This window comes from Gopherus flavomarginatus, chromosome 10 (assembly GCF_025201925.1).
Source record: "Gopherus flavomarginatus isolate rGopFla2 chromosome 10, rGopFla2.mat.asm, whole genome shotgun sequence".
Taxonomy (NCBI): domain Eukaryota; kingdom Metazoa; phylum Chordata; order Testudines; family Testudinidae; genus Gopherus; species Gopherus flavomarginatus.
In genome coordinates this window covers 68777150-68800846 of record NC_066626.1, presented here as the reverse complement: position 1 = coordinate 68800846, position 23697 = coordinate 68777150, and the positions used below count along the sequence as shown (strand labels likewise).

Genomic DNA, 23697 nt, shown 5'->3' with positions numbered 1-23697 from the left:
GTGGCTGCATGCTGTCATGGTGGCCGCATTTCAGAAACATTGCAATAGATGGCAGGCATATTCCAATTCTGGCACCAAATCACCTTGAAACAGAGTACATCGATTGGAAGGAGTATTTCTCCATGGTTTTACAGGCACTTGTGGATCACCCTGGGCATTTCACTGACATCAACATGGTCCGGAAATGTGCATGACACCCGTATCTTTGGGAACATTGGCCTGTACAGAAAGCTGCAAGCAGGGACTTTCTTTCCAGACCAGAAGATCACCATAGGGGAATTTGAAATGCCCAGGGATCCTGGGAGACCTGGCGTACCTCTTAATGCTATGGCTCATGAAGCCGTACATAGGAAACCTAGATAACAGTAAGGTGCAGTTCAACAACAGCCTGAGTTAGGTGCAGAATGACTGTTGAATGTGCATTTGGCCGATTAAAGATGCGCTGGCGATGCCTGTATGGCAGGTTAGACCTTAATGAGCCGCATGTTGCACACTGCATAATATTTGTGAAGGGAAGGGTGAAAAATTTACTCAGGATGAACTGCCAAGGGCTATTAGAGGGGTGCAATGTGGGGCAATAAGAATAAGGGATGCCTTGAGGCAACACTTTGAAGATAAAAACCAGTAACATTTGTTGCTATGATTGGGACTGCAATGATTAATTAAATTTGATATGCTAGGAAGCAGTTGTGATTGTTAAGGCCTAGGATTCAATGTAAGGAACTGATAAAAGTGCCTGTTGATTTGCAGGTGCCATCTGTTATCATGGAAACAAAGAGTGCTTATAATTGAAAGAACTTTTCTTTTATTGCCAAATAAACAACAACCCAACACCATACACACAGACACACACAGATTCTTAGTGGGGGAGAAGGTACTGGGGTGTGTGTGACTTTCAGAGCTGAGCATAAGTCCAGCTTTTGTTTGAAACACTGTCTACAGAGGGTGGAGTTTAGAGGAGAGTGCAAAGTCTCAGAAAGCAGGAAGGAATGCCCCAGGAGAAGTCTGAATGTGCTGAAGGGGAGGGTGAGCACGCATCTGCTGAGTCTGGACCATTACAGGAGACTGAAGCAGGCCAGTTTGATGCTCCAAAATCTTTATCAGCCTCTCCGTCGTGTCCCTATTGTACAGCATCATTTTCTTTTCTTTCCTGCTTGTTGCTTTCCCTCCACTTCTTGCGTTCTGTCTTTTCTGCCTCTGACTGCAGCAGCACCTCCCAGAACATATCTTCCTTGCTCCATCTCAGGCATTTTCTTATCTGGCGCAGATGCTCTCCTGCTGTTGGAGGGGGTTCTCAAGGTCATGTCTAGAGAGGCATAATTAACAGTAAACAGAAACACTATTGTCAACTACATACCTATCACTTTCTCGGTGACCCTAAGCAAGCACACATGCCGGAGAACACCCCAAGAATGGAGAGTGAACCCAGAAAAGCAATGTGAAAGGGTCGCGGGGTATTTATGGGGGTCAACACTTTAAACTCTCCTACCGTTTTCCACAGGTGGGGGTGACTATGGAAAAAATCTCACTCCTGAGGAAGGAAGCAAAGGTGCATCTGCTGCATGCTTGCAACTTCTGCCCTGGTCCCTTCGTTGCTTGCCTGTGTGCAGCTTTGGTCCTTGCCCAAATAATTGAAGAGTGGTGCAGGAAAGTGTCTCTCAATGGGGGAAGGAACAAAGCAGCTCTGCCAAGGAACCTCTGGCAGAGAATCGCTGAGTACCTCCAGAAAAGTTTTTCTCTGGAGGAGTCTTGTGAAATCCTGGAGTGCATCAACTCCCTGTTCCGTCATTCTGCCTAGCTGCGTGTGGAAATGCCTAACACACAAACACAGCCAGCCTTGTACATTTCTCTGCCCTCAACCCGCTTCAGAACTTCACAAAGCAAAACCACTTATCAGGGGTCTCCAGGCTTGCCAGAGAGCGACTGCTGAGACTGGTGATCCACCACTGGAGTGAAGAACAGCTTCTGACTGGATGCACCCCCTGCCGTGGGCTCCACATCTTCAGCCTCCTCTTCATCAATGACTTCCTCCTCTGGGTTAGGACCACTTTCCACTGGCTCCAGACCTGACAAAGTATCCATGGTGCTCTTAGGGGTGGAGGCTGGGTCGCCACCTAGGGTAGAGTCCAACTCCTTATAAAAATGGAAGGTCTGGGGCACAGCACTGGAGCGATGGTTTGCCTCCCTTGTCTTGTGGTACGCGTTCCTCAGCTCCTTCATCTTTGCACTGCACTGCAGCTTGTCCCGATCATAGCCCTTTTTACGCAATCTGCACGCAATCTGGCCATAGATATTGAAATTCCTACAGCTGGTGCACTGCTGGGACTGGACAGCCTCCCCTCCCCACTCATCAGATTCAGTAGCTCTGCAGTAGTCAAAATGGGAGATGGTTTGCTGCGTGAAGCCTTATTGGAAAAACCTGGGAGGTGGGTGCAAGCCCGCCCATGTCTAAAGGCCCCTCTCCCAGCCCCGTGGGAGGGAGCACTGGACCCGGGTTCCAATGAGTACTTGGGACAACTAATGAAAAACGGGTAGGACTGTGGAGCCGCAGTGGTCACCAGGGAGGATGTGATGTGAGCTCCGCATGCTGAGCAAACAGGAAGGGGAATTTCAAAATTCCTAGGGCTTTAAAGGGGGAGGGGCAGAAGGTTTGGAACTGCTGACCAGAGTGATCAGCATGGGCATTGTGGGACACCTTCCGGAGGCCAAATACAGCACTAAAATCAGGCATGGTGTCTACACTGGCACTACGGCGATAAAGCCTTGGTGCAAAAAAGCCTTATGATTCTTGTCAACGTGGGTTTTTTTACAGCGCTGCAACTGAGGAGTGTCGGTGCAAAAAAGTGGCTTTGCAATGCATACACCTCTGCTGCCTTTTCGTGAACAAACTTGGCAGTGTAGACCAGCATTTAAATTACATACAAATGCAAAAGTTGTGTGTCTGTCTACACTGGCTTTATGGCTTATAACAACAATCTATAACCCACTAAAAGCTGCCCCCCCAGTTGTTGCCCCCCCCTTTCCTCCCTAGGACTGGAGGTGTTAATAGGCCACTTCACCTTGAATGGTCTTTTACAATATGTGTTAACTACTTAACGCTAAACAGTCTGTTTCACCTCGTATTTAGCTGTGACACTCGGTATCTATCCTGTCCAATGCAGCTGCGCCACTGTAAGATCTCTAGTATAGCTGCTCTGTGCCGACAATGCAAGAAAGCTCTCGCGTCGGCATAATTAATCCACCACCAAGGTGTGGCAGTGGGGTGTATTTTATTCACATCCCTGCGTGACATAAGTTACACGACATAAGTGGTAGTGTAGACATAGCCTACATTTCCCAGACCTGAAGAAGAGCTTGGTGTGGCTTCAAAGCGTGTGTCCAAAAATATATTACCTCGCCCACCTTGCCCCTCTTTATATATTGTCTGGCAGTGTTTCAAGGAGAGCTCTGCTTTTCTTTGAGACCGGATTTTTTCCCCATTATTTCTTTTTGCTGGACTTCTGCACAGAGACCTGCCAATTATGAATGAGCCTAGTAAAGAGGGGCAGGAGAGGTGAGACTTCTTTTTGCAGCTCTTTGTGGCACTGGACTGGTTGTTTCCTACCTTAGACAAGGTAACTTGTCAAGCCTTCCCTTTTCTGGCTCAATCCATTCAGTCCTTCCTTGTGCTTTTCTTCTTTTCCCTTCTTGCCCCCACCCCCCGCCCATGTCTTCACTGCAGCAGGTTTTCATGGATGCAGCATTTGCTGTACAGCTGGGACAGCAAAGGCTCACTCTAGTGGTGCACAACTCTTTTTTGCACCTATTAAGGGATGTGTGCCCTTCCCGAAACAGAAGGTATGTCCCAGCCATGACCTGAATGAGGAGAGTGTCAAAGGATCCTTCTGAAACAGGTACTCAGAAAATCGCGCATAACAAAACCCTGTCCACTTCTTGGTTTAAACATAGAGTTGTGTGCAATGAGTGGGGAGAACTATAACAAAGCCCAAGAGCTACTCGTGTGATGTATCTTTGTCTGAAGAGAAAGCCAGCAGGTGTCAGCACAGCCTGTTCTTCAATATTCCAACGCCTGCATGAGCAAGGAAATAGTTAGCATTTGTGAAGAACAGTTCTCTGTGAACTAGTTTTAACTTGCAGAGCCTGTGCTAGCTCTCTGGGGCCAAGCGCTGACGCTTTCCCTGCAGACAGTGTTGCATTTTAAATTGAAGTCAAAACGATGGTGTCAAATTGTAAATTTCTTCTGTTAGATTAAGAGCATCCTTTGCATAGCCAGTTCCAGCGTGTCTAAACCTTTGCACAGCCTGGATGTTAATCTCCCCATATCATTCATTTGGTGCGTTGTCTAGAAAATACCAGTTTTAATTTTCTGAGGCGTATTTATCTAGCTTTAAAATAAGCTGGTCTTAACTTCAAGGTGAAGCACCCAGAGCAAACACAAACATACGTGCAAAATCCATCACTAAATCTTCAGCAATACAACATAAACCAGAACAAACACATCATCTTAATGCCCTCCACCCTACTGTCCTGTTAGTCCCCGCTGTGCAGCGAAAAAAGAGGAATCTTGCATTGTGGCTTCCAGGCCATCACATCTGAGCTTTGATCAACTCAGGTGGGATGTGAATTCCGGTGCACAGAGGTGACAGGCTGCAGTGTTGTGAATTGATTCACTCAACTATGATGGCTGAAGTTCACATAGATTATGCCCAGATAATGGGCGACAAGTGGTGTATAAGGGAGTGTAATGGACTTCCTTACATTTAGTCTCCCATCTATCTACATGCATTAACTTACCAGTCAGGGGTGGCTCCAGGCCCCAGCACGCCAAGCGCATGCTTGGAGCGGCATGCCGTGGGGGGTGCTCTGCTGGTCACCAGGAGGGCGGCAGGCGGGCAGCCTTCGGCAGCATGCCTGCAGAGGGTCTGCTGTTCCCGCGGCTCCGGTGGAGCTGTGGGACCGGCAACCGGCAGAGCACCCCCCACGGCATGCCGCTATGCTTGGGGTGGCGAAATGTCTAGAGCCGCCCCTGTTACCAGTGCAAGGCTGGCTACAGAGGAGATGAAAGAAAGTAAAGTTGAAGTGTGGGTGTGGGCTGGCCTGTCTGATGTTTTTTCCTTAAATCTTCCAGTTTTGTTTCCCTTGCTTTATTCCTCTCTTCTGCCCTCATACTGTGGAAATTACACCAGAGATTTTCAACCTTTTTTGTGCATAAGCAAAAAATTGTCCTAGGCCCCCAGAATATCAGTTCAATAATCCACATGCCATTTAGTTCCCATTAGTGATGCATACTAAATTGTCAAATTTCATTTATATCCATCACCCCTAATCCACAAATGAGGTAGTAGGGGAATGTAGTGGGTGGGTTGCTGGTGGTGCCAATGGGGCGGTGAGGAGGATGGGGGAGTGTTCTCTATTTCCCCAGCAGCAGACTTGCTTCAAGAGTGTTGTGGGCCTGGCCCTGTTGGCATGTGAAACACAGCTCTCCCAAGAGCTGGGAAGGAAGAAAGAAGACTGAGGAGCAGATGTGAGATTGGGTTAGGGATAGAGCAAGAGGGACAGCAGGAAAAGTGAACTTTTGATACCTTCTTACACCCTCTGTTGCACCCTAGAACCCACGATTTTGTTTCACCCCACCTGCAATCCATGGGGTGCAGCCCAGCAGGCATCCCCTCATGATTCATTGGTGGGCTGAATCTTATGGCAAGTCCTGATTTACAGAAACCAATTCCTGTATAATGTAGAGGCCAAATTCAGAGGGGTGGAGGTAGGAACAGGGGCGGCTCTAGGTATTTTGCCGCCCCAAGCACGGCAGGAAGGCAGCCTTCGGCAGCTTGCCTGCGGGAGGTCCCCGGTCCTGCGGATTCGGTGGCACGCCTGCGGGAGGTCTACTGAAGCCGCAGGACCAGCGGACCCTTCGCAGGCATGCTTCCAAAGGCAACCTGCCTGCCACCCTCACGGTGACCGGCAGGGCACCCCCCGTGGCTTGCTGCCCCAGGCACGTGCTTGGTGTGCTGACGCCTGGAGCCGCTCCTGGGAAGGAGTGTAAATTGGATGCAAATCTAAGTTGGTTGTGGCTACACTGAAAAGACCAGAAGAAGGTGCACAGTATATCAACTTAGACTCACCTCTGCATTTGTCCCTAGGCCTCACATTCTGCCAGTGCGGCATGTAGTGCTGCACAGCTGAAAGTTTCCCTATAATCTGAGAGCTGCTTGTAGGCTCTCATTTCACATCACACTTGGGTCTCATTCTGCCAACGTTGTTATCCGCACCTATGGGGTCTATAGGGATGAGGGTGCAAATGGGCTGGGAAAACATGCCCAAGGCATCTATATTTCTCCTGCTCTATAGTCCATGTGTGCTGCTTAAGAGGCCAGATCAGGAAGCTACTTTGCTTCAATGGCCTTAACTTTAAAATGTCAAGTATTGGGCTATTTCCACATTGGTGTGCAGTCAAGCCTCAGGCTCAACGACCATCTAGCTGGCATGAACTGAATCGGATCCATGGTCTTTAATCAGTGACTTCATATAGAGTTAAACAAGTGGTGCAGAGAGGAAGGCCCTCCTATAAATCATTAGTATTAGCTGAGCCTCTGATTTTCTTTTTCCATTTTATCAGGGGGAAGATCTGGCTTAGCAGAAAGCAAATTTGGTTCTCTTCTAGCATCTGCTTTCCTACTGCTGCCTCTAGAGTACTGACTGATACATCTATTTAAGAGCAAATATTTGATAGTAGATGACTCTTTAATCCAGGAGAAAGAGGCATAACAGCTGATTTTGACTGGAAGTTGAAGCTAAATAAACTCAAATCAGAGGCAAACACAAATATTTTTAACAGTGAGGGTCACTAACCAGTGGAACAGCTGGACGTGGTAGATCCTCCATCACTTGCTGTCCTTAAATCAAGAGTGGACGTCTGTCTAAGACAGATGCTCTAGGTCAATTCCAAGCCATTGGGTTGTTGCAGGAATCACCAAATTACATGGTCAGTACTACACAGGTCAAGTTAGATTGTCATAATGATCCTTGCCAGCCCTACAACTATGAAAAGTGATTCATTTGCTCCATGAACAAGAACAGCAAATAAGGTTATATTGTACATCATGTTTAATTTAAATTATCTGGCTCTGAGTTTCACATACGTTCTTGGCAGTGGGAAACTAGTCTGTATAGGAGTTCTTAAAAACTGTCACTCACTAAACAATACATTGAACCAAACCTCCCTAGTGTAACAAATCCATTGTTTCAAAGCTAAGGCATGATCTACAGATTCCACTAACTTGATGCATGAAATTTTGGGATACAGAATACACAAACAGTGACAAAATGTTCAGATGTAACAGCTAGTGGACCTGTGCTAGTCTTCTTGGTGACTTGGAGAGATTTTATGAAATACACCTTATAGCAGTTTTCAAGCAATTGCGTGCCCCTTAAGATTTAACCATAGTTTGATAAATCACTTTGTAAGTAAATCCCTGAAGAGCGGGAGACCAAACACATTGCTAAAAGCCTTGTATAATAAGGAAAGTGTCAGAGAGCTGTACTTGCAGAGGCTAAACTTTAGCACAGGAATTTAAATTAACTCATTAAAATCAATTTACAAATTAGCTCATTAAAATGCAACACTGTGGATCTAGAAGTGGTAGATCTGTTATCCCACTTCCTTGAGGTAGTGACTAAAGCAGTGGCTCTCAAACTTTTTTACTGGTGACCCCTTTCACATAGCAAGCCTCTGAGTGCGCCTCCCCTTATAAATTAAAAACACTTTAAAATATATTTAACACCACTATAAATACTGGAGCAAAGAGGGGTTTGGGGTGGAGGTTGACAGCTCGCAACCCTCTCGTAATAACCTCGCAACCCCAAGGGGTCCCGACCCCCAGTTTGAGAACCCCTGGACTAAACGAACTGAGGCCAAAGAGGCAGTGTGAAAGATTGCATCTTTCCACTCTCATTAAACTCATCCATTGTCTCCTTTTTTAGCTCTATATTAAGGCAACTTTTTGCTTACTGAATTAAGCTCTGCTATTCCTGAGGTGCTACAGCTTGTACAATATCCATGGTCAGCACCCACAGAAGCCTATGTAATTAAACATCTATTACAGCTGTATCTAATGCAAATATGTGGAATATTCCCTCCTAGACTCATATGACACAGAACTGACACGTCTATCAGAACATTGATCCTTCTAGGTAGTATCTTCTCCCATCACAATAGCAAATACCAGCTGCTTACGTTAGTGTGTTTTGTTTCTCACATTTAAATCCTGGACAATCACGTCACTTTATCGATAGCTTTATTTAATAGAAAGATACTTTAGATTAACATGGAATTGTCTATAGAAAAAGAGACAGCACACAAGAATGAGTGAGTAACGATGCCATTATACAGGCACAGTCATTCTATCTTTATAGAGCTATAATTGTAAGACTAAGAGGGCAATGATGAAAGAGGATTAAAACTGGTCCTGTTCTCACAGCTTTGCAATAGCTTCTTATACCCCAAAGTAAGCAAAACAGAAAATAAAAATACAAACAGCTTGCCATTTCAGCTATAAATCTTGCAACAAAATATACAAACACCAAGTACAAAATAATAACAGTAACAAGGAAATGTTTAAGCTAACATTCCTCCATCCCCTAGCTACATCAAATAATGCAATGGGGAAAGAAGTTAAAAAGGCAAAGAGCATTTCCAAAGTTTTCTTTACACATTTTAAAAAATATTATTTCTACAAAGTCAGAATAAATTATTCAAAATTTTAGTATCAAGGATTTAGAATACAGACCCCAAAGAGTAGAGCCATTCTGAAAGTTGCATGAGTTAGGACTTAGGTTCTGTAGGTAGAAAAATTGGTCCCAGGGTAGTCAATTTTATTTTTTGTCAAGGTCCAAATTTCTTGATCAAGGTATAGGCAACATCCAGACTCCAAAGAAAATAATAAGAAACTCAACAATAACAATAATATGTCAATACAAATATTTTGGGATTTAATCAAAAGTGACAGGTGGTCCAGATTTGGCCCATGGCCCACCTATTGACTACCCTTGATCTACAGGTTCAGCCCTACCACTTCTTGTTCCATGAGTGGTCCTGTTGATGTCAAACCCTGTCTCTCAGTGCAAAAGTTATCTTGATATAAAAAAAAGGTTTTTTTGGTTTTTTTTAAAACACACACTGAAGACAAAGCCTAAGGCTCATGCAACTTTCTCTCCCCCTCCTCTTTTTTTGCTAACAGTGTAACAGTCTACCAGGTTGCCTGCTGCAGAGGAGTGAGAGGAAGCACAGATGTGAGAAGCATCAGAATCAGGATTCTTTACCTTAGCCAGAAAATGTGAAAACTAGTGATTTTATGTTGGTTTTGCCTGATGATGAAATACAGCAGGAGGCTGGAATGAGTAAGTGGACTGAATTCAAATTCACTTCCAGGAGTTAAATTGAAGTGGATGGAATTACACCAGAGGTGATTTTGGCTCAGACCTCTCGCAGAAGCTGTAATTTGCCATTCAGTTGCACATATTACTGTCAAATCTATCTGCTTTGTGAGTAACGTTAGCAGATAATGATCTGGGCATGGAGGGGTTCTCGATAATTCTCCCTGCCCTGTAAGGCACAACAGGGACACACAATAACTCCCTTCTTCTTGAAGGATTTATTATGTGATTGTGAAATCCAGCACACTGACTCGTCTTGATTTCCTTGTATTCATTAGGAAGATATGGTGTTTTGAGATTCCAGGGTGACTCTTACACAACAGCAGAAATACCTGAACATCATCGGGGGACTATTAGTAGCAGCTTGTAAGTCTTACTCTCTCCAACAGTTTAAGGCTGAACAGCAAGTTCTGATCAGCAGCAACTTTTAAAAATTCTCTGGTGATTCAGGTATTGACACCTGTCTTCAAGGCACTGTCCAACAGCAACTTGTGTACTTTACTCCATTGTAGGAAACAAGGTTATTACAACCAGATCCTAATATCTTACTTTGTTGTCATTCTTCTGTTTCCTCTTGATTCTCCTTTTTAAAGGATCTGTTGTAAAGCATGGCAATCGTTGTAGACAGACAAGTTGTAATCTCTATGGGTCAAAGACCGTGGATTTGTATGTGTTGTAAAGCCTCTATGACATTGGTTTGTTTTCAATCAAGAATGGTGTATTAATTTAGACTGTGGACAGTCTGAACAATTGTTGTGTTAAAGAAAAATGAATATCTCATTCTGATTCTCCACTGCCTTGCACAGAGTGTGGGCATCATTCACTCCTGTGCTAAGTAAGTGAGAAGTTCTGCCAAATGATGCTAGTATTTTTATTTTGCGTGTGCATAGGCATCTAGCTAAGCAATGGCATTTTCAGTGGCGTGATGCAGTTCTTCTAGGACACCGTTGACTTGACAACGTACGACATTGTCTGTGTTGTGCTGCAGCTGCACAAAGGGCTGTCACAAAGGCCCCAGTGATACTGGTTGGCTGCACAGAGACCTTGCCTGGTCCGGAACCTGTTCAACAGGGACCATTGGTGACGGGGCAGGTCAAAACCAAGCAAGCAAATTGAGGGGTTGGCGACGAGGGACTGGTTGGGGATTATAACAGATATCCATTTCTCTCGCCAGAATGTTTCCGCCCTAACATCCTGATGTGGCAGATGAGACCATAATGGATGATGTGATGGCAAACATGCAGCTGGTGGTTTAAAAAGGTCATTGTGCAGCGGCAGGCTTAAGTTGGCATGTACTTTCTCCAGTAACCTGCCAGTGGCAACCTCTCGTCTGATAGGAGGAGGAGCAATATTGCTCAGAACTGGAAACCGTGGGAGTGGAGTCGGACGCAGGGTGCCAGAGATGATACACATGGAGGCATGTAACAGCGTATGATGCTAGTGTATGATACTCACTTTGTAACTGAGTAAATGACTCTTGAAGGTGCAAGGTACTGGAGAATCAGGCCCATAATGTGTAGCTGTGTTGGTGTCCATTCCATGACTGAGACTTGGTCAGAGACAGATGAGTTTTAGCCTTTGTGAGAATGTTCACAGCTGTAAAGTCCCATTTTTTGGAGGTTCTGGATCTGTCACAGAGAGGGCAGACGTGTCATTGCTGGTGGTGAAACAAATACACCTGATAGTTGTTGTTGTAGATGTAGTTGGACACGTTGATTTGAGTTTAATAAGCGTAGTTTCAAACAGCGTTGCCCCATTATTCACTGCTAATTCAGCTGGCAGCTGTCATTCCCCCAGTGCCCAGAGTCAATATCGTGAAGCTGCGAGTCCTTTTGGAGCTTATCTTTACACACCTTCCATTAGGGGATGCACTGAACTTTGGTTTCACATCGCTGAGAACGTGTGATCGCAATGACCACTGCGGATTACACTAAGGTGTAAATGCACTTCAGGCACGGCGCTGTCTTCAAAATCTATTATAACTTTTGGAAATAAATCAACTCTTCCAACTGTACACATATGCACATGCATCGCCCACATCTACAAGATCAAAAAATGCACTGTTCACATTTGAGAAAGTAGTGACTACTGAGATGTGCCATCCAATTTGTTGTGTCCAGGGGTCAGGTTTGGAAGCAAATCCCACCGTTCTCCAAGTCACTGGATGTTTCTGCTATAGCGGCAGGAGTTAAGTAGTTTATGTTGAGATTTATACTGTCCTCATCCAGCTTCCCATGTGGAACAACCCCAGGGACTGCTCACGCTGCTTAGAACTATTGTTTTGGTTTAGCAGCAGAGTCAGATGGTCCATCAGGTCACATGCTGAAGGATTTCTTCATAATCATATGGGATACAAATTGTCCCCCCTGCTATTTAAAAAAGAGAGCAGCTGGGGCCCCAGCAGAGAAGCAGTACAGAGTACCACCAGCTACTATCTCAATTGACCAATATGACCTATAGAATTCCATTTGTTTTCTACATATATTTACAGCTGCTCTCTCAAATGTCATGATGATTTTTAAGGCAACAATCATGCTAGCAAATCAGCAATATATTTTAAATATTACTGCATAAACTAATTTAACAGTAACTGATTTTCTAAAGTCACCAACTATGAGTATCAACCCACAAGGCAATTATACCAAACATACACAATTATGAAAAACCTCAAGAAATCTTCATAGTGCTTTGAAATTCTCCATCATGAGAGAAGGCTTTGCTACACATTACTGGAACTTTCTCCACTTGAATATTCACCAGTTGCACTGGGCAGTGTGAATTTCATGTACCTTCCCTTTTCCCAGCCGTTCCGAATGCGCCGCAGTCTTTGGTGGATACAGGGCAAATGAAAGAATATTTTCGCTAAGATCACAGTACATGGCACTAGTAGTGTGAGTGTGTAACTTGGCGGCAGATAGAATTTGTATTGGTTTTCATCAAAGGCCCTTGTCCATCCAAAGGTGAGGGTGTGTAGGGTGCTGACTACCAGGGCAATAAATCCAAGGGTAGACTACAAGGAAAAGAGAAAAATGCTATTTACTGAGGTGCCACACTTCTCACAGTAGTAATACTTAGCGTAAATAAAGCCCTGAACACTTACATGGCGCTTTACTAAAGTAAGACATTCCCTGTCTGCAGGGCATAATAGCTAAAGATTCAAAATACCTTCCCACTGAAGTCAATGGGGGATTGGCCATTGGCATCGCTGTGAGCAGGACCGAGCTCTAGACAAGGCATGCATCTTCGATGCGCAGTATAACCATTAACAAACTCTCACCACCTCTGAATACGTGCTATCCTCCAGTTAGTGGTGGGGAAACTGGTGTACAGAGAGTGAGTGAATAATTGAAACAGAAACAAGCTGGTGTAAATGATGGCCTGCAGTGGTTTCCCTGTCTCCCTCTGGGTTTGTGCAGGTCCCACTGATAGCTGCAACTGGGACAAATCCCAAGTGTATGCTATGGTGGAAGCACACATTAAATGGCTCGTTTTTAAGAGGCCTGCACAGCCAGCATCTGCTGCAGAGCCACTTATTGAGGAGCCTAAATATTGACTTAGGCGCTTAACTTTAGCCCCCCAAAATCTTGATCAATGCTTCTTGTTAATCATAGCCAAGAAACACTGTCTTCCAGAAGCCAAGCTGGGTGATTGGGGAGTGCGCGGGAGGAGGGCAGCAGGAATGATGGGGTGGAGTAAAGATCAAATCATCCTATTTGGGAAACAAAAATCAGCTGGGAAACTGCTGCTTCTAAAATGTTTCCTCCTGGTTTGTGAATGTTAGTCGACAGTTATACCAGATTTCTCAAAAGTAACCTGGTTAATAATGACAAACAGACCAACTGTACCTGTTCCTCAGTGTAATTAACTGGGCATTTAAAAGGATTGGGAGGTGGAGTCTACTTCCCTATAAGTGGTATATAGCTAGCTAGTTAAATGACCCACATCATTCTGAGCACCTTAGAGGCATTACTGGATTTCATCCTTACAACACCATTATGATTTAGGTAAATATTATCCCCACATTACAGATGGGGAACGTATCCATGGTTCTACAGGAAGTCTGTGGCAGAGTTAGGACTCAAACATGGGTTTGCTGAATGCCATTGCAGCACTGTACCCCTAGAGCATCCTTCACACCAAACCCAGCCTTCCTTCCTACACAAAGTCTCATCAAATTCCTAAGCCTAAGCGATAACAACCCCCCCTCCCAACTAGATGAGGAGAGGTTCATCTTATTTGGAAAATTAAGAATGATAACTAGCCGGAATGTGCCCTGATTGCAGTTGTAAGAGACAGTGCTCCTAACAGCAGCAATCGAGTCATCATGGCTCATACATCATTTATTTGCTGTTAGCTCTCACCGGCAGCCAAAATTCCCTGGGTGAAAAGTGGCAGGAAGTACCAGCTTATGACTAATCTTTCAGAGAAAAGATTTAAAATGGGGAGGAAAAATATGTACCAAGTGAAGCAATAACATTCCGCATTAGGCAAGGTGTTCTTTTGGAGAGTTAATCCAAAAGGGTTTTCACATAACTTATGGCACTTGAGGCTGAAGTTAATTTTTCCCCCCCTTCAGTTTCTTTTTAAACAACTGCTGGTAGAAGTGAAGCAGAAGCAAAAGTTAGAACAAAAGGAGACAAAGTATCACAGTGGATCAGTTAGTATTAAATGAAAAAAAGCCTACCTTTAAATCACCCAAACCAAAACACTAATAGGCAAGGAATTCCTAGATAAGGCTGTAACTCAGTCCAGAAGCATAGAAGTTCCTTAGAATGCAACAGTGGGCTAATTCATTAGTTATACAAATGAGCGTCTATATAATAATATGATGTTTGAGCCTGATCCAACTTCCACAGCAATCAATGGGCATCTTTGATGGTCATGGGAGTTGTATTGGGCCCTCTGTCCTCCTGCAATATGTGTGTGTGTTGTGTGCTACTGCCCTCCACTGGCTAAAGTGTCAGTATGTGGGATCAGCACTGCCAAGTGGCTAAAACATGCACATAAGCTGAGACACCAAGTCATTCTAGGGTACATCACACAGCAACAGAAGACCTGTGGCAGTGAGTCTTAGAGCCTAAGTCAACTGACCGGGGCTTGCAGGGCTCTTGCTGCAGGACTAAATAGAGCAGTGTAGACATTTAGGCTCGGGCTGGAGCCTGGGCTCTGAAATCTGGCAAGCAGAGAGTGTCTCGGAGCACAGGCTCCAGCCTGAGCCCTAATGTCTACACAGCTGTTTTTAGCCCCACAGTGCAAGACCTGTGAGGATGAGTCATTTGACTCCAGCTCTGAGACTTGCTGCCATGTTCGTTTGCTTTGCTGTGCAGACGTATCCCTAGTAGGGTGACCAGATAGCAAGTGTGAAAAATCGGGACGGGGGTAGGGGGTAACTGGCAACTATAAAAGAAAAAGCCCCAAATATCAGCACTGTCCTACAAAATTGGGACATCTGGTCACCCTAATCCCTAGAGGCTGCTAAATGAATGCATAAGGTTGAAAGACTCACAGGTTACTGGCCTAATAGGATGAAGACACTGTCAAGCATCCTGGAAACACTTGTACTAGTTTGCCAGTGTTTCTAGCCTTGATAAAATATAGGATCTTGAAGTCATGTAATTCTTGCTCTCTTTCTCAGTTCAGTTTCTAGCTAGACACTATTTGATTAGCAATACAGCTTTTTATGCTGTTACCATATGGGTTTACTGCCCATGTAGGAGACCATTAAAACAACGTATGTTGAAGTACTCTAAAAAGTGCTATGTAAAAATAGTACCTCCTTACTCAATCAATCTGCTTCCCACGTGTCTTCTATTGTAGATAGGTTCTTATACCATCCTCATATCCATAGTACCTGGAGCTTTCCAGTAATGAGGCATCAATGACCATGGCTAACATCTGTCCCATGTGGCTTGTTTAGACTTGTCCGTACGCTGCAGTGTTCAGATTGATCTTTTGCTTCCTGATAAATCTACTACTTTTACTCCCATTAGCACTGTAGAGTCAATAGAGCAATGGGGGAGTGAGCTGGATTCCATTCTGGCTCTCTCATCATCAACGAAATGGTTAAAGAACTTCTGATAGCAGAGTCTTGATTTCTGGTGATGCATGAGCCAGAAAGAAGCCAGGTCAGACTGACCTTCAGATTCCAGGAGGGCTCTGCAGGGCTAGAAGTTAATAGGCAAAGACCCCCCGCCCACCTCCATACACACCCCTTGTTCAATCTGGAAGTCATTCCATGATGACAAAAATGGAAGCTCTGGGTGCCATTTGAGTCACAGTTTTTAAACTGAAACACCCTGGGGAAAACAAAACATACGGGAAGATGGAAAATGTCTCCACTTAAGTCAGGTTACACACATGTACCATTGTTAAAATAAAATGCAATGTCTATATCATGTATAGTTCCCATTAATCTTAAATATTGAGATATGCAAGGACTACTGTAAAATTGAACATTTAAAATATAAATCCTCTGGGTTTGTGCAGCAGCACAAGCGTAGTGTTGCTACTTTAAGGTTGCACATGCAAGCGAGTTTTTGGCCAGTTAAGCACCAAAAGCATATTTTAACAGAGTAGAGAGATCAAACACTACAAATATACGGTGCTCACACTACTGAATGAGGCCTGAAATGATCCAGATGAGAATTGGATACAAATAATGCCTGGATTTGTATTTTTAAAAATTGCTGATGGATAGAACTCTCAAAAGACCCTTGGCCAATTTTATTTGCCTCAAAGCAGGCAAATAAAGAGCACTGAACTTGGAATTTCATTTTAAACACATCACTGATGAGGCCAAGATGGGAGCAGAGCTTTGATACTGATAGATGCTCAATTTGCACCTTTTCAAATCTTTCAGTCTTTTCAAACATTTTGTACATCATTTTGAATATGAAGAACTATGTAAATCTCAAGTTCATTATAACTCCTAAACACTTCGGATGAAGTGTCTGCACTGTATAGTGACTGCATCCAGAGACAGTGAACAAGAATATTTTATATTCCACCATGCATTCATTTAGCAGGAAAAAATAAACATCTGCACGTGCACTTTCACTGCTAGTGTGCAAGGATAACAAATGCATCTATTACTGTTGTGTTAGTTTCTCCAGCTATCAGGAAATGCATTGCCAATTTGCTTAAACACTAATAATCCAAAAATTCCTCATTGAAAATCTAGAAATTAGCATTCCAAAAAAGTTTAAACTTGCTTCTCCAACAAGATACGTCCACAGGCAGGAAGTCTCAATACCTTCATTGCCTTTTCTGCATTCCAGTCAGCTGGGCAGCTTGTGTTACAAAGTCGTATTGTTATCCTGCACTTACAGAAATAGGTGTAAGCGTAGGGTTCCCATATTTGAACTTCCAAAAAACAGGACACTCCATGGGGGGAGGGTAGCCCTGCCCCCTATCCACTCCCTCCCACTTCCCGCCCCCTGACTGCCCCTCACAAAACCCCCAACTCATCCAACCCCCCCTGCACGTTTCTCCTGATTGCCCCCTCTGGGACCCTGCCCCTAAGTGCCCCCTGGGACCTCACCCCCATCTAAGCCTCCCTTCTCCTTGTCCCTGTCTGCCCCCTCCTGAGTGAGTGAGCTGAGATTTCCATACACTAAGCCAGCCAATCATAATGCAGGGGAGCCAGGAGCTATTTTGGGATAGGGAGTCATTTATTTGTTTGATACCAATGCTAACACATTGTTAGAATGAATTGAGGATGGTTGCCAAAGGGCCTGTACTATGCTCTTATTAAATGCACTAGTAAGAGACAGCTGTGCTGGCTTCCAGGACCGTGTGTGCATGGTATGTCTACACTGCGATAACAAACATGAGGACCAAGTCTCAGAGCTTGGGTCAGTTGACAGGGGCTCAGGCTGCAGGGCTAAAAATAGCAGTGTAGACGTTATGACTATTATTTTATGCTTATTCTGTTTTATTTAAGTTCTTCCACTAAGCCCATCACTGGGATAGATGAGCACTTTTTTCTGAGGCCATCAAAGCCAGACCCTTCTGGCCATTTAAAAAACAATCCCATAGCTACTAGGGGTTTGCAATGGAGAGACTCCTGTACGTTGATGACCCACCTACATGACAACCCAAACCCTGAAATGCAGACCAAAGGAGTGAACTGACCTGTTCTGCTCCCGTTCTGATGAGCGGCAGTGTGGTCTAATGAACACAGCCCTGCAAGAGGAATTCCCCCTCAAAGCCTGGCTGTATCACTGACTCGTGGGGTAGCTCTGGGTCAGTCACAGCCTTGCTGCCTGCCTTAACCCACTTGTACAATCAGGATAATGCTTGCCTGCCTCACGACAGTGCGGCTGTGAGGCTCAATTAGTCAGTGTTCGTTAAAGCGCTATGTGAGGGCCAAGCATTAGTAATGGAAATGCTACGTTATTCCTTTATGTGCTTCCAGTTGTTCATCTCCATGGGCTCAAGGTGCCATTACACAGATTACATAAGAACATAAGAACAGCCATACTGAGTCAGACCAAAGGTCCATCTAGCCCAGTATCCTGTCTTCTGACAGTGGCCAATGCCAGGTGCCCCAGAGGGAATGAACAGAACAGGTAATCAGCAAGTGATCCATCCCATCACCCATTCCCAGCTTCTGGCAAAGAGGCTAGGGACACATCCCTCTCCATCTTGGCTAATAGCCATTGATGGACCTATCCTCCATGAATTTATCTCGTTCTTTTTTTAACCCTGTTTTAGTCTTGGCCTTCACAACATCCTCTGGAAAGGAGTTCCACAGGTTGACTCTGCGTTGTGTGAAAAAATATTTCCTTTTGTTTGTTTTGATGTACCACCAACAATTCTCCAAGCGCAGGACTCAAATCTCAACTCCTTCCTCTATTTTTAAAATGTTGACATTGCAGTTAACTCCTCCGTGCCGGCAGGACTCAAGTTTGTGGTTTATTAGGCCTTTTGCAGGAGCACTTAACATTAGGGAATCCTGACTTATATCTAAGCCCCTTTACTTTCATAAAGCCCTATATGTATTTGTCACTATAGTTATTAGGATGGATAATATTAGGCAGAAGTTCCTTAGTTAAGACTTCAGTTAACATTGCAGGCTTGCCAGCCTAGGCCCCCAGCACACTACTTCTGCTGAATGCCTTTAACAAGCTGTCTTTTAGAAGCCCTAACAATCACAGATCTCTGCTTGCAGCAATCATAATCGCTTGCATTTCTTTCTATAGTGCCTTTCATCCTGATGTGTCTCAATGCTCTTTGCAAGCTCTACACTGCACGATCATCAGATTATGCGTGACTGAAACGCAGCCATCTCTGTGGGGGAAGAAGCCAACCAGAGGGAACGTTTTTACCCTGGCAGGGAGAGGGACTAAAATGAGCTAAAAGGCATTTTGCATTTCTAACTGCTATGAGTTTTTTAACAGTGCAGGGCAGCATCATGCAAGGGTGCAGGCTGGGAAGGGAAGGGGAATTCAACTGAACAGACAGGAGGAATTTTAGGCACGCAAAGCCTTTGCTGGAATGTTGCCAGGAAATCAGAGTTAATCCCTCTAAAGTGGCAAAGGAAAAACCAAAGGGAGAAAGTTTCAGACAAGACATTAAATGAGTAGCAGAGTCGCTCATGCGCACAAAGCCTGCCGTTAATCAGCATGCAGCTCACTAACAGACGGCACAGGATTGCACAGGGGCAAGAAGAAACCCAACACCTTTCAAAATAAAGGCTAGATCCTCCAGCGAGAGAGCAAAGCCCCAAACAGAGCAGACTGGAAATGTTTCTCCAGGCTGGGCGGTAGGATGTCCATGCAGGCAAGACTCCACGTCATCCCCTATCGGCCACAGAAAGCACTCACTGGGCAGGAGTGCGGTGGGACTGGCCAGGAATCCACTGGCCCAAAACATCATGTGGTGGGTGGAGCAGCAGACTGTGCCCCAGTTCTTCTCTCCACAGCCTGCTGTAGCAGCTGCCCGCTGGTACTGCTGGCTGCAGTGAAGATTCCATTTCCCAGCCCCCCATGCTCAGTTCCTGCAGACAAGGAAACAGGCTGCGGGCTCTGTTGGAGGATTTGGCTCTAATCCTGCCTTTAACCTCTGGAATAGGCAAATATTGACTTTACCTGAATGAAACTGAATTCCCTCCAGTTGAGAGAGTTTGCGATGGAGGGAAGTGAAGTTATGGCAAGTAATGACAGCAGGCCTAGGGCCATTATTCCAAAAGAGACGTAAATCTCCATTCTCCAGACCTCCTCCTCTATCCAGGCATCAGTCTTCTTCTCCATGACCTAGTACAACAATGAAGATTAAGCAGCTTTTTCTACAGGAAGTGGTTAGTGCCAGAGATCATTAGTTGACTGACTGATTCATTGAAAGCAGTTGTCTTGGATAAATGTTTGATTCTTATTTAATTAGACTAATACTTACTGTGAGGATGTCCCCTATAAAGAAGGCTTTATGGAATATGCTTATGATTGTATATGTGACATAACTAGAATATGTTTTAGACTACATATGCCATGTAACATGTCTATGTAAAGGTTATGATCTACTGAATCTATTCATCCTATTTGTATGCGTGTATCATTTTTGTATTCGAAGTTATGAATATTGGCTGGGTACTGGCTTGATTTTAACAAGCCTAGTAGAGCATTTGGTCAGCTTCTTGAGCAAAGTGCAAATTAAGTGCCCAGTCAAAAACCACTTAAGCCAACAATGAATTTAAAGATGCAAATCAACATCTGAGCCTTCCCAGGAATGTGGCTTGGCTAGTAAAAACTAAGTCATGCATGGACATGTGGTTTGCCCATGTGACTCCAAAACTCCATCCTGGAGCTGGACTTTGCATAGGAGTGAGGAGGGGATCTCCACCCACAAGAGAAAGTATATTTAAACCCCTGGGAGACCGCTCCATTTTGTCTTCAGCTGGCTAAAGAGAGAGCCTCTCAACCCCCAAGGATATCTGAAAGAAACTGGACCAAAGGACAGTAACTACTGGGGGTGTGAGTGATTGTTGGACCCAGATTAGCATGAGATTAGTCTGTAAAAGGAAGCTTACTGGAACTGGTGAGGTTTTATTTGCATTCAGTTTCTTAGACTTGTGCGTTCTATTTTATTTTACTTCGTAATTCACTTTGTTCTGTCTGCTATTACTTGGAACGACTCAAATCCTACTTTCTGTATTTAATAAAATCACTTTTTACTTATTAATTAACCCAGAGTATGTATTAATACGCGGGGGGAGGGGAGCAAACAGCTGTGCATATCTCTCTATCAGTGTTATAGAGGGAGAACAATTTATGAGTTTATCCTGTATAAGCTTTATACAGGGTGAAACGGATTTATTTGGGGTTTGGACCCCACTGGGAGTTGGGCATCTGAGTATTAAAGACAGGAACACTTCTGTAAACTGCTTTCAGCTAAGTCTGCAGCTTTGGGGCATGTGGTTCAGACCCTGAATCTGTGCTGGAGCAGTCTGGTGTGTCTGGCTCAACAAGAAAGGGTGCTGGAGTCTTAAGCTGGCAGGGAAAGCAGGGGCAGGAGTAGCCTTGGCACATCAGTTGGCAGTTCCCAGGGAGGTTTCTGTGATCCAACCCGTCACAATTACAATGAGCTGGCTAGCGTAACTGCACCACTGCCTTCTCGTGGATGGAATCAGAACTGCTTAACAGCATGTGTCATAGACCTCTCTACTGCGAGCGGAGAATCTCCTTTAGCTTTGTGTTTTTGAAGCAGTAGGAGTAGATATCTAACCTTGTGGTCATTTAGCCTCATAACAGGTGCAGAAGAAGGAGGGGAAGCTCCCCCACTCTCTCCTACCAACATGCCTCTTCTGGAGGAACTTTATTTGGGAGTAATGGGATAAGTTAGCCTTCATGATCCACTAAACCCAATTTACGGCCTGATGTTAAGAGGTGTCAAGTCTCCACAGCTCCCATTACCCTCCAGAAGACTTTCAGGTACTCAGCACCTTCAGGATCAAGCCCTGAAGTTGCATTTAGAACTGCAATTAACATGAAAAGTCAGTTTAAAGCCAAGAGCAAAAGTACAGATCTTTGAATACTTGAATACAAAGTGGCCTCCTAATGGTATTCATTTTAAGTGCACTTACGAGGAAAACTGTTCAAGCTAATTGAAGCCAAGATGAGATTTATACTGTATGGCAGAGGTCAACATTTAGAACAATCCATTTATCTCGTTAAATGGTCTTAATTCACTTAGCAAGGACATTGCTCGAAAATAGGAGGTGTAAGGGAAGTGAACACATAAATCCTGTCTGGCATTTATTTGTGACTGGCACAGATGAAAAGCACAGGTGAGAGTGAGAGCACCTCACCTCCCAAAAAGCAAAGATCATGGCACAGCCAGAGGCACCTCCCAAATAAAGCAATTTCCAGTGAGTAGAGTTAGTTTACTCTAGCATGAGTTTGCCCACTGGAATTAGTGCAATAACTTCTCCAAGAGAATCAGAGTAACACTAGCAGGATTTCCCTCCTCCCCAACCCCCACTCCCCTACACTTTACTTGAAAACATATTAAGAAAGAAACAGTGGAAAACCCCACAAAGGTTTTGGGAACTCAAAATTACATAGAATGGCACAAATAGTGTGTCCAGAATTAAAAGCCTGCAATCCTGCAAGTAACATGCAGTGGGAGAGAGCAAAATTCCAAACCTGGGGGAATCCCCCGCTCTCGTCCACTGGGTTAGGATTTCTGCCCCACTCTGCCTCCAGTACTTCCCCAACCTTACACAGGGCTCAGCAATCCCTGAAGACAGGAGGCGGATTCGGCTGACTTTACTCCTCTAAGGAGCAATGGGAAACTCGACTCTCTAACTTGACACAAGAGACTGGGAATGGCACTTATCATGGCTGATCAGAGTTCCAAGTACAGCTATCAGCTGGGCAGCAGAGCCTCAGCCAACCTGACCTGTTCTTCCACAGTGACCCAGTGTCACCTTTGGGAATGGGGCGTATGCACAGCTAATAACTCACATGAGACTGGGTTCACTCTGTGGGAAACACTGAAAGCTAAACATATGGCTCAAATCCTAAATCTGCTCCACAGGGTTTGGGCAGATGTATAAGATTATGCCATGCACTGATTGGGCGATGAAGGTATTACCTGCTTGACGGCTGCGTTAATTAACTGATACCGATGGGATCGGCGCATGGGCAAGCAGAGGCTGTACACGGCATGCAAGGCTGCACAAAAGAAACTCAGAAGGCCAATCTGCTTTCTGTGCTGCAGCCATTGGTCTAGCCAGTCTGGAAAGCGTCTGTACTTTGTGCCATAGTGCAGCTGGAAGGAGGCGGCCAGGACCCCGGGTAGATAAACGAGAGAGAGCATGACATAGGCTACGCAGGGCAGCGTGCTATTGATCACCTCCACTGGGATCTTGTAGAACTTGTTTTTCTGTTCCCAGATGTAAGGGTGTAAAACTTGTCTGATGAAGTTGTAGGTGTAGAAACAGAGAAAGAGACCCAGGGCCAAAAAGACAGGGATTTTCCAAGCTGGGAGGAGGCGCAGGGGAATGTTCTCGATCTCGCAGGCTGAAGACAAGGAGCCCATGTCCACAGGGGTGAACCCCATGACCTGAGCAATTTCAGCGACTGTACGCTTGGCTTCTTGATTATCACAGCAAATCAAGACCTGCAATTAACCAAAAGATACATTAACGGGCAAACAGAGACGTGAAGTGAAGGAAACAGACACTTGGGAAGGAATATGGATTAACAAGGGCCTGGACCCCTAACAGCAATGTAGCCATTTCATATTGTATTTTTAATGGATGCCAAGGGTGCAGGAAGCCCAGGAGAGGAATTCATTTAGATGTGTGTTTAAGTCCAAGTAAATACATACATAAATAATGTGTTGCACTTATATGGACTGTTCTCTCCTAAGATCACAAAGCGCTTTACAAAGCTAATTAAACCTTGCCCTAGCACTGTGAGCCAAGAAAGCGCTTTTATCCTCCTCTGATAGAGAAGGCACCAAGGAGATAAGGAAGTTAGGAAACTTCGAGTACTTTTGGTCATCTTCCTTCTTACTAAAACTGGCTGACAGAACCATTTTGGCCTAGATTGGGAAAAAAAAAAAAAATTTACATCTCACATTAAAATAGCAATGCTACTTAGCCACATGGTGTTTTTAGCAGCTGCTCACTACCTTACAAAATTAACAGCTCCACACAGCTTACTACTGTGAAGAGAAATAAAATGAATTTGTCCCAGGCCACAGACAGTTTCCACACTAGTGCTACGATTACATCTTAGCAATTTCTGGTTGTTGTCC

General features: G+C 44.5%; 1 protein-coding gene across 7 annotated transcripts in view; it reads right to left on the bottom strand.

Annotated features, from left to right (window-relative positions):
- Window positions 1–788: 788 nt before the first annotated feature.
- STEAP3 (STEAP3 metalloreductase) overlaps window positions 789–23697 on the bottom strand; it is a 44798-nt gene continuing 21889 nt past the window's right edge. For 4 of the 7 annotated variants that reach the window (XM_050916682.1, XM_050916683.1, XM_050916681.1 and 1 more), the window contains 4 exons: window positions 22528–23055; window positions 19527–19691; window positions 12225–12445; window positions 1359–4069 (listed from right to left, as the gene is read on the bottom strand). In XM_050916682.1, coding sequence (XP_050772639.1) covers window positions 3898–4069; window positions 12225–12445; window positions 19527–19691; window positions 22528–23055 — 1086 coding nt within the window. In that variant the 3' untranslated portion in view covers window positions 1359–3897. Of the gene's footprint in view, window positions 1307–1358; window positions 4070–12224; window positions 12446–19526; window positions 19692–22527; window positions 23056–23697 lie in introns of those variants that run through there. The other 3 variants (XM_050916685.1, XM_050916688.1, XM_050916687.1) reach the window with 3 other exon arrangements.